Source organism: Branchiostoma belcheri, unplaced genomic scaffold (assembly GCF_001625305.1).
Source record: "Branchiostoma belcheri isolate BF01 breed outbred unplaced genomic scaffold, Haploidv18h27 scaffold101, whole genome shotgun sequence".
NCBI lineage: Eukaryota > Metazoa > Chordata > Leptocardii > Amphioxiformes > Branchiostomatidae > Branchiostoma > Branchiostoma belcheri.
Window position 1 is genome coordinate 477452 of NW_017802392.1, and position 12291 is coordinate 489742.

At 38.4% G+C, this 12291-nt stretch overlaps 1 protein-coding gene across 1 annotated transcript in view; it reads left to right on the forward strand.

The window, feature by feature from the left end:
• Positions 1-11152: 11152 nt before the first annotated feature.
• Positions 11153-12291, forward strand: part of LOC109474287 (neuropeptide FF receptor 2-like) — a 3509-nt gene continuing 2370 nt past the window's right edge. Inside the window, exon 1 of the mRNA XM_019774568.1 lies at positions 11153-11251. Coding sequence (XP_019630127.1) covers positions 11172-11251 — 80 coding nt within the window. The 5' untranslated portion in view covers positions 11153-11171. The remainder of the gene's footprint in view (positions 11252-12291) is intronic.

Here is a 12291-nt window from a genome sequence, read left to right on the forward strand (position 1 = left end):
CCACATCATCGGGATTACTGAACCTGCGGCACGCCCGGCCAGAATGTCACCCTGATTGACAGTAAACTGCTGCAAAATAGAGAAAGCAACAGCACGATAAATGCATTGCAAATGTATGACGCATTTTCTTCGCAGAATTTATCTGTTTTATGTTCCACTGCTTATACTTCACTGAACAAAGTGGTGTGTGTTTTGAGTATTCTAAGCACACGAGTCTCCGGTTATTGAAGAAAACGGCCTGGAGTGAGGCGTTTTGACAGATTTGCCCAGCACGACAGCGATTTGTTACGAATTGATCAGAAACACAGTGCTTGATGATTAGAAGCCTGATGAGCAAGTAAACGCCGTGGAAGCGCCCTCCCGAGGGATGTCATTATAGAACACGTCTTCTATTAACCCAACAACAGACGTAGGGAGTCGTGAAGTAGTGTTTACCAAACAGACCGTATATGAATGAATGAATGAAGACCTTTATTGTACATTTGCGTTCTACAGAACTATGTACAGGTCGCATGGGTACAGACATGAACATATACATTACATACATATAAACATATAAGAGTGTAAATGAATGTCTAATTTCTATTCTTTTCGGCTTCATCTCGCTTAGTAGTGATTGTATGGATATATGCAGCTGTGAGATTACTTAGAGTAGGTTTATATTGATACCCAAGGACAAATCCGTATCTATTTGCTGACACAATGCGAATCCGTAACTCATGATGACATGAAACAGTTATTTATTTTATTCACATTTATTTTCCGAGTATGAGGCAAAAAGTTATAAAACTTATCTCAGCCCTCTCCTCACACATAAAAGGATACAATAAAACAAAGTAATAATAAGAAGAAGAAATGACAAGGGTACATAGTAGGCTGGTGTACAAATCAAAATGAATCAACTAAATCAAACAAAACGTCCTGTCTGCAAAATAAAGTTGAAAACCACATCAAATATGTTACAGTTGTTGACAAACGACAATGAGGGGTTACCCCTGAGAATGGTTGAACATAAAGTGTTGTCGGTGACGTTGTTTGTGTCAAATGGCAGAATGTTAGTTAGCGATGATAACATGTCAATGCGTTCGTCAGTGTACAGTGGGCAGTGTAGGAAGTAGTGTACAGCTGTTTCGTTGAAGTGACCACATTTGCACGCAGGACTGGGCACACATTGATGTTGGAACAGGTGAAAGTTTAACTGACTGCGGTTGAGTCTGAGTCTGGTAAGGTGGATAGCTGGGTTTCTCGGACCGTGGGAGAAGTGAGGTTGAGTGTGAGGGCTGTGATAAAACGTCTCCAACTCTTTTTTAAAGATGGCAATTGATGTTGATGCTCGTGTAGTTAATGGCAAGTTATTCCAGGAAACAATGGAAGTAGGCAGAAAAGATCTTTTGAATTTCTCAGTTCTAGCAGGAATTAAGACGTAATTCTGATCAGTACGGAGACTGTAGGGGGTGGAGTCACGGGTTTGTAGTGGTACCAATTCCTGTAAGTATTTTGGTGCTAATTCTTTGATAATTTTATAAAAGTTTACAAGTTTATGCTTTTGACGCCTACATGACATGGTTTCCCAGCCAACCTCAGACAAGATGCTATTACTATTTGTTCCTCTCATTGCGCCAGTACATATCCGAGCTGCATTGAGTTGAACAGATTCAATTAAGTCAGAGTCTTTACCAGTTAATCCGTCCCAAACAACGTCGGCATACTCCAGTAATGGCCTTATCATTACTTTATATAAGGTTTCAAGAGTTTTTCGTGGAACAAAGGATACTATTCTTTTTAAAAGGTTAATCCGTTTCATCGCGGTAGCAGTTATAATTGAATCATGTAATGACCATGATAGATTAGGGGTAAGATGTAGGCCGAGGTGTTTGTGGGAAGGGACTTCCATTAACTGAACTCCTTTAAAATACAATGGTGGGTGGGCAATTTTTATACGTTTGGATGAAAATGTAATAAGTTCAGTTTTGAGTGGGTTAAAGGTCACCAGCCATTGGTCTGCCCAGTTTTCCACTATTTTGAGGTCATGATTTAGTCTATCAGCTGAAATAACAGGATCTCTAACAACTTCGGTCAGTGAAGTATCGTCGGCGAATAGACGGCCGTCTGTTACCAAGTCATCCACTAAATCGTTAATAAAAACGAGAAAAAGCAACGGGCCTAAGAGCGAGCCCTGTGGCACGCCCGCATCAACAGGCGCCCAATCAGAACAGGTGCCGTTAATCACGACACGCTGTTGTCGGTCATTTAAGTAAGAAGAGATCCAAGCTAGAAGAGATCCGGTTATTCCTAGTTGCTCTAATTTGAAAATTAATCCCGCGTGCCAGACTTTATCAAACGCTTTGGATATATCTAGGAAGACAGCGCGTGTATCAAGTCCTTTGTCAAGTGCAAGATGCACATTGTGAGTTAGATATGTCAATGAATTTATTGTGGAGTCCCCAGGGGAAAACCCAGAGTTCCGATCAGTAAGCAGTTTGTTTTCCAGGAGGTAAGAAGACAGTGGCATGTAGACAATTCTTTCAAAGACTTTCGATATACAACATAGAAGAGAAATAGGCCTGTAATTTATCTTGTCTTGTTTGTCGCCTTTCTTGTGAATTGGAACTACGTGAGAACGCTTCCAAATTGTTGGAAAACAACCACCTTGAACTGATAAGTTAAACAAGTTGGACAATGGTTCAGCCAAGGATAGGGCAATGTGTTTAAGCAGTCTATTACCTATACCGTCAGGCCCTGAACATGAAACAGTTACCAGTATAAGTACTGACTACCATATTGATAGTTAAAAAGAAGTTAAAATCCACCCCGCAACCATTAGCATGGTCGCATATGGCGGTGCCCATCTCCATTTTTGTAGTCCTTTGGCCACACTGTTGTCACTACAGCAGGGGGCTAGTCCACTGGTAGTGGTGTGTGTTTAACTCCCATACTCCGTCTCAAATGCTGAGTGCTAAGCAGAGCGAGAGAAAGCAGTATGTACCATTTTTAAAGTCTTAGGTATGACTCGGCCGGGGATCGAACTCACGACCTACCGAATGCAAGGCGAGCACCCACTTGGCTATTGCACAGGTACCATATTGATAAGTACCTGAAAATGTTATGTATGCCGTAAAATGCAATCAACCTTTTGCGAACACGTTACGATGCAATAGCTAAAGATTATTGTTATTATTTTAATGACAGCTTCAATTTTCCGCTGGAAAGATGTTAGCTCAGTGTACTATCTAATTCCCTTCTTGTCCTGAATTCTGTTTATTCTTCTGTTCATTTATTGTTTCAATTTCAGGAAAATGGCGACGTCTTTATTTCAGTTGATGCCTCAATATGGTCCGATTCTGACGTTCACTGGCTCCAAAGTTATGTTGTATTCAAGACGCTAAATTGTTCTAGAAAGTATTTTAGGAACGTTGTCTTTGATCAATAGCATCTGTGGACGTGTATGCGTAGGGAAATAGCCTGCAATTTTAGATTGATTGTCTATGATTTATATCTATTATTTTGCATTCAGCGCATTCACAAAATATGAATAAGTATGTGAGTTAAGTCTGCCTGTACCCCACTGGCATTTATCACCGATGTGCCTTATAATGCTGCAGCTGAGTCCTGTGGTGATCATTTAAACCTGGATTATTTCATACAGCTTGTTACACAACCGTATGGGACTTAGCTCAATCGACTGCTTAAAATATTATATACTAATACTTTCGTTTATTCCAATTTGAATGTCAGATCACTCACCGAAGAAAAATCTCAACTTAGACAATGTGTTTTCCATGGTTTAGAAGAAGGTATGGGAAGATAAGTATGGGAGGTCAAGTCGAGAGCAGTGTGTAAAGACAGAAATTTGAGGCTTGTTGCCAGGGCTTCAATGCAACATGTTTCCAGAAATAACCGAGTGCTGTAGCCTTAGGGCAGAATAGGAAATAAATTAAGTCAATCACTACTGAAGCTGAAATAAGATCAAGAAAGGCAGGATTTTGTGGATCTGGAATTAAAACAAGCCGGGAGAGGCATGGCCGTCTTTTGTATAGCCCGTCCGTGGGAGGTTGTTTTCCATATACTGCTGACAGGAGCATTGATCATACCGGGCGGAAAAATCTCAGCGACCGGAGGTAATCAACTGATAATCTCACTTGTGACGCACACGGTTCAATAAAGTGTGCAAAATTCGACGACACTTCTATGGTTCCTTGGGCCCTTGACGTCTATAGTATAGAGGCAAATTTAGTAAAGTCTTCAGTGGACGACCCAAGCCTAGCCTGCTTGCAATCAACAGTCTGTTAATAACCGCACTCCCCTGGAACAACGAATATGTAAGTATTGTAATCTAAATAGGGTAGAGGATGAGGAACACTTTGTATTAGAATGCAGTTTATACAACGAAGAGAGAGCTGAGCTTTATAAACTATTGCAATGTATGTTTCCCCATTTCATACATCTTAGCAACAAAGATAAGTTCATATTTCTATTGGCTTTAGACAAACCTTCGATTATAAAACACATCTGTACTTATATGTACATCGTTACTGAGAAGCGAGGAGAAGCCAAATTATCGTAATTATTAGACTACATGACCATAGTACATAGAATTAGCACTAGCTTGTACATTGTATAAATTCATTGCAAACTGTAATGTCTTTTCTGTGACAATGTTAATCAGAGTCAATGTGGCAGTTTAGAAATCATGTGGTATTATACAGTTTAAAAAATCTAGCTAAACTCCGAAAGTATATAGTCAGAGGAAGTTAGATAAGTATGTGAGGTTGAGAGCAGTGTGTAGATAAAAATGCTACTTCTTAATATCAATTTTAGGCACAACATCTTAAACTAGAGTTCCACGATCTCATACCTTCGCCAAATGATGTTAATCTTTATGACTGACAAAGTAAAGATTATTCCTCCTGATTATGCAAATAGGATCCTCATTTGCATGAATTATATCGGTTGATCATATTCTCCACCAAAAGACAGCCTCATCTTAACAAAGACAGCCATTCTATCATTTCCTCATAAGTTATGAAAATGAGGTCCTTATTTAAATAAGTTATGTTTAATGATGTTCACCTTCACTTAACTTTCAAATACCCCAAGTATGAAATTCCAGGCAGGTGCCATAATGGAATTATAAAATTTTCTCATTAATTATGCAAATTAAGTGTAAATTTACATAATCAATACCTGCCTGTGTTTCTCTCGTTCTCAATTACATATGTCACACAGATACACAGGCACTCACACAAACGCCTCTGACAACATAACCTTCTTGGCGAAGGTAAAAAAACTGAGTGAGTAATATGTAATACTGGTATATTATAGCATTAGGGTTCAGAAGGAAAGAAACCAAGTCAATCACTACTGCAATAGAATCGGCTATAAGGTATGGTCTTCTTTGATCTAGAATTGTGACAAACAAGTAGAGGCGTCGCCATATACTTCATCCGAGCACTGACGGCTCTCAACCCCGGGGGAGCATTGGTCATGTCGGGTGGAAATCCGTAACGACGGCGGGTGATCAACTGATAGACACACAATTCAACCAAATGTGTATAATTCAACTTCACATTTTCAAAGACACCCAGAGGAAAAGTAAAGTTGAAAGTCCGTGACCAATTGGTTTATTGCAATCATCAGTCTGTAGACTCTTTACTGCTAAATCAATGTGGTAGTTTCAAATTTAGCTACGTCAAAGAGATTCAGACTGTATAATATCTGTATCGGTATAGCCGGTATAACCTACTCTCCAAGCAGAGGTTTGGGTTTTGGGGGTATTTTTAACATGTTTTTAGGCTTTTTTATCGGGGTTGGGTTTGGTGGGAAAAAAATTCAGTGCAAAAGAGAAACCCCGATAAAAAAAGCCTAAAAACATGTTAAAAATACCCCCAAAACCCAAACCTCTGCTTGGAGAGTAGGTATAACCGCCCTTCGGCGTAACACACCAGCTTCTGTTTCTGTATAGCCGGTATAACCGCCCTTCGGCGTAACACACCAGCTTCTGTTTCTGTATAGTCGGTATAACCGCCCTTCGGCGTAACACACCAGCTTCTGTATCTCTATAGCCGGTATAACCGCCCTTCGGCGTAACACACCAGCTTCGCAGGCACGCGGCGCGGCGGCAGCTAGCAATATCACACCGAACGACTTGTTACACTCAATCTTTGCACATTTGATTGCAGGAATTGTTTAAAGCTTTCTGGTGATGATGCCCCAACTGTATAACTCAAATAACTGGATAAAATCTCAACCATAGCCAGACGCGTTTTCCTGTCCCTGGAGACATGTTCACAGTCACTGGTGACTAAACTAATGTTTTCTGAAAAGTCTGCAAGAGACGTTATCACCAGTTTGATTTACGTTGCGTGATGTTGAGTTCAGGTGGTTTCCGAGAAAATATCAGTCAGTGAGTAGAAAATAATGGAAGGAAGCGTCCCTTCATGACATCCGTTCCTCACACGCACAACATGTTTTCACTCTGATTACCGTTAGATGAACCATCGCCCTTTGTTGTGTTTGACAGATTCGTTCTATTTATGGGTAGCAGCAACCACCGACAACTCCTAATGACTCTTAATGGCTGGGCATTCACAGCTGGACTGCGAGCCATCGTTACATGAATCAGTTGACAGCGTTAAAGGAGGAAAAGCTATGCAAGGATAGATCCTGTTATATGTGTAGCACTTGGAGAATTGTTTGAACTCAAGTCGAGGGAAAACCAAGGGATGGAATAGAGTAAATGTCTTTGCCATGTTGTGACTAGTAATTTACTCCTAAAAATGTTTTGTATGGACTGATACACTTCGACATTTAAATATTTTGGGTGTCATTTCAATATATGTTGATCTCCCACATTATAAGTTCACCTTTGTAAAGGGAGTAAAGACTTGAGCTTTGTAATATAGGTAACTGTGTTTTGAAGTTCTTGGTTTTAATGGCTTCACAATTGCAAAATTCATTTTCGCAGAGTTATGTTTTTCCATAATGTACATGTTAGACGGGCGACAAACAAAGCTAAAATCCCTGAGCCTGCAAAGAGCAGATTGCTGAAAACAATTTTTAAAAATCAAGTGTATGCATACATATTCAATTGGGTAAATTTGAAACTGCAATACAATACGTTATGCGTAAGATACTCTTGTAGAAAATTTGTGCTTGATATTTAGACCACACCATTTTTTTTTTCAGAAAAAATATAAAGCGACAGGGCAAAATACAAACACCCATGATAACCGGAAATGTTACAATATGAGCCATGAAGTTAACATACCGGGGTGGTTTATAATTAAAACAATAGATGTTTAGCTTTTAATGAACCAAAATTACATTCTTACATTGAAAAAGTTTAACAGCTAGGAAGAAAAGGACTTTCTTCAACCGTTGGGGCCAAAATATGTCTTTCATTGAGCATTTTGCAGTTGATTTAGAAGAATGTTTTTTTTTTTTGCAAATCAGAAAAAAAGGACAGGGCGAATCCGAGAAACAACAAATTAAATTGGTGTGGCCTTATGATGACATATCTGGCAGAAGTCAGTGATGCATAAGAAATGTTCCCATAAACAGCACGAAGCAATCGGCTCCGACACTATCTTTACTACCTCAGTCACACGTTATCAACTTTTGGCATTCATAATCGTCATAAAAAAATAAGTACCTAATAAATTGTGGTATCTTTTATATTTCCAGATATTGGATATCACTTGCAAAGACGATGCTACATATGATGAGTGTATTAGCGATAGGATATGATGGGAAGTGCTGTCTTTGTATATATAAATTTAAGGCGAGCTATAAAGCAATTTTCCTGAGAAGCAAATTTCCTCTATTCGTCATACTAACTTCTCGCAACAATTTAGTTTTAGCTTTATTATCCTTTTTACTTGTGTGAATAAACTTAAAACAAAGAAAAAGTTATGTAGTTAAAAAAAGTTTTGCCCGCTTTAACCAAAGTTTCACCAGCTCAGGATCTTTGTTCACCATACTGAAAAAAATGCCCGGTCAATCCATTTTATTCACACCGTAGAAATCTATATGCAAGCGTGATATGTACGAGCACACTTCATAAAGTCATCTTATTATACTTGTTCTTGGGCTGGACTTAGGCACACCTAAATGGTTTTTCGGGGACGCTTGGGATATGATATTGTACATTCATGAAGACTTATTTAGGTGTGTCTAAAACCCACCGAAGAACCAATACAATAAATGAGCTAGACGTGTGTGCAGGTAACCTGAAAAGTGACCTCTACTGCTTAAAGTTATCTCCGGAATATTGATAATTCAAACGTTATCATTAAGATGAAAGGAAAAGTTTGTCTACGTGCTCCTTACACCAATGGTTGATTATCATGCCATGTTGCGCTTCACTTAAAGTATGAAAAATTCAATTCCATCTCATAGGTGAATTTTCTTACCTACGACCAATATATACAAGTTATGTTCAGTAGAAGGTGATGGAATAGGTTTAACAATGCGTAACCATTTTCTGGAATATGGATGACATCTCAGTGATCACAAGGCCTTGGTGTTCAAGTTTCCTGGTCAAATTGATATTTCGCAGGCGGACGCCGTTCAGCAACATTTACCCCCCCTGCTTCAAACCTGTGGAAAATAATGTCGGCCCATCAAAGATTCATTCAACTCCTGAGACTATCAGGTCGAGAAGTCACCATTTTGCCGCTGTGCTCATTCCTCGTAATCTATAATTCGCGTAAAAGAGCGGGATATGGCGGTACATAATCTTTATGAAATTTTCATGGAGCCATAGTTTACAGGCCTAACATGTGATTACAGCACCACGGTGGAACGACACGGGTATTTGTCATGGCAAGACCGCGTCTATATCATGATCAGACGAGGGGATTGATAGTTAAGATGTTACAAGCAAAGCCGATACACATCATTGACAGTTTGGGCGGTGGCAAAGTGTGGTGTACATGCACATGGGTGTTTTTTCGAGAGTTGTGTTAACGGTGACCACCATCGGGACATATAGCAGAGTTAAACTACAAACAGCTATGTGTTAAATAGAAGAACTTTATTGCACGACAATTGCACATGGTACAATGTATGGCAAACGACATAAAGAGAGTAACAACAATAAAATAAGTGTGTTGAACAAGACCTAATGTCGAATGAAACCTTACAAATCTATATCATAATTGTTCAAATAGTAAGGGAATATTAGCACAAGTCTTTGATGAAGTGTTACAATCGAGTGGGCTAATCAAATGTTTCGAGTTTTTTCTAATAACAAAGCATTCCTTTATATATCTACCTATTTTTGCGTTGTGGGGACCATTACATGTAAAGATATGTTAAATATGTGTGTATGATTTAAAGTTTTATACAGATCTGTTTGTACAATCTCTGTCATTCTCTTTTTCAGGATTTTGCCGGTCCAAAAAAAAAAAACACTGCGATGGAGGTTGAACGTCGTCCTGCACTGATGCCACGTGTCTATTGCATAGTACAGATTCCATAGTACTAAGAACTGACATTAGTATCTGGTCAAAACATCATCGGAACAGATCAGACTGATTCTTACCAAAACATTACACCTCTAAACCTGCTCGGTGTTTGATTCGACAATGAATTTCACAAATTTCACCAATGAAACGGATTTCCCACGTTTTAACACGTTTAACTATGAGGCACCAATCACGGCCCTTCTTATCGTCAGCTTCGCGCTGGTGTTTCTGCTGTGTATCATCGGCAACAGTATTGTGTGCATTGTGATTATAAGGACGCCAAAACTCAGGTTATCGTCGCCATTTTGTTTTTCTTTTATAATTATTGGTCCATTGCGTTTTTACTCAATACCAAAGACTATACAATGATCTTCAGTGTTTTGTTCTTTTAAAAATATATATAAATATCCCTTGTAAACCTCAAGCACTTTATTTCAAGGATTCCTCGACGATGAAGACTTATGCATGCTTGTCTAACTTCAGACTGTCGTATTCATGTTTAGTTTATGTTATTATGTGCTTGTATTAATCGATAATTTTGTGAGATTACTTAATGCACATACTTATTGCTACCATGTAGCAAATATTGTCATCTGCGATAATCCCATTTCTATATGCATTATAATCATACAGGACTGTTACCAACTACTTCATTTTGAACCTGGCCGTGAGTGATCTGCTCGCTGCAATCTTCTGCACACCATTCACACTGGTGCACCACGTGCTGACAGGTATGCATTAGACCACAGCAAGTAAATTTTATGGATGACATCCTCAACAGATTCCAAATCTAATGCGAGCGGGCGAAAAAAAGGCGGGCCGAAAAAAAACAAGGTTCTTACATTTTGAAATGTTGACTCAACCATTGTACAAATGGTTTTGATTCAGTGGGAACATTATATATACACAGTCAATATCACATATCACTGCATCAAAGTAAGCAAACAAAACATGAAAGCTAAGCCTTTTCTTGTCTCCTCTCTTCGTAGGTATCTGCCATCCACCTTCCGACATGGCAACAGACATCTTTGCCCATTTTCGGCATGTTTACCACTGTCAGAAAGCAACAAAATTTCTTGTTTTTTTTCCAAAATCAGGCGAAAATTAATGCGCGCGCTGATGTCATCCATAAAAATTACTTGCTGTGGCCTTAAGAAATCTCTTGTAAGAGCCACTTTCAGTAGATTCAGTTTTTAATTGATGTTTTTGTAAATAATGTATTATATATCTTGTATTGTACAATGTTTGATTTTTAATGTATTATATTTGATGTTTAATGTATAATATTTCATGTTAATGATGTTCATTATTGCAATTTGTTTTGTATTCAATATTTTAATATGTATTATCTGTATTTATATTGTGCATGTTGTGTTTGGGAGGACAACTTGTAAAGGTGTCAATGCACCTGTTTTGTCCTCCCTTCCACTTGTATATCTGGTGGTTAACTCAAATAAACACATAAACAAACAGATAAACAATTGTAAACAATTGTAGAAAATGGTGTGTGATAACTTTGTTCCAACATTCTGGTATTCAATATAATTTCACTCACATGAATTTCATGAAAATACTCATTGGGTGCACAAATGCAATCGTTGAATACTGAATCCTGAATTCCAGGGAATACTGTTTCTTTTAGGCATGTTTAAAAATAATGGCTTTAATAAATGTTTGCCCATAGAATACCCGTTTGGTGAAGTGATGTGTAAGCTGACTCCACTGGTACAAGGGATCTCTGTCGCCGCGTCTGTCTTCACCTTACTCGCTATTGCATATGACAGGTACCAAACATTTCTAATGGATTTTTTTTTTGTCATTTGAATCGCTTGATTGTGGAATCTATAAGTGTTTTATCAAATGAGACGCCAAAGCTATCAATGAATGAATGAATGAAGACCTTTATTGTACATTTGTAGTCTACAGAACTAAGTACAGGTCGCATGGGTACAGAAGACGAACATAAAAAATATACATTACATACATATGAATATAAGTGTAAATAAATGTCTAATTTCTATTCTTTTCGGCATTCATCTCGCTTAGTAGTGATTGTATGGATATATGCGGCTGTGTGATTACTTAGAGTATGTTTATCAAAAGTTAAAAGGAATACAAATTTCTCTTTACTAGTCAAATATCTGAAGTGGGGAAATATACTTAATACATGGCTAAAAATATGAGTCTATCTCTACTATACAAGGGGCAATCTATGGTGAATACTCTTATATTAATACACTTGTCAAAGTTTCTTCATTGTGTACTTTAAAAACATTCACAAGAATCCAGCTAAGTTCCGATAAGATAGATTTGTCGACCGGTCATTTACAACAGAGGTCTGTGGGCAAGCAATTAAGGTCCAATGGTTGATTATTTATAAGCTTCTATAAATTCTAAGGCCCCTGGGCGCGCTCATTTATCACACGGTAGTGGTCCATTACACGGTATGATTCTCTTCATATATATCTATAAAAAATTGATTTATATTGATATATATATATAAAGAGAGGGAGAGATACGTCAAAAAGCAGTTACTCAAGCAACTGGGGAAAATAGCTGAGGAGTAGCCGTTGGCACTAGGTCGGCAATGTTCTTTGTATCTTACTTTGAGCGGTCGACTTGTCTCTCCGATGTAGGTGTTGTTACAATTGGGCTCCTCACATTTGAGTCTGTAAAAAATAATAGGCTTGGTACCTTTGTGAGGTCGGTCCTTAGGGTGTACCAGCCTTTGTCTGAGGGTTGAGTGAGGTTTGAAGTTAGTGGCTATGTTGAAGTTTTGGAAGACCCGTCGGAGTTTCTCAGATACTACTTGGACATACGGAAT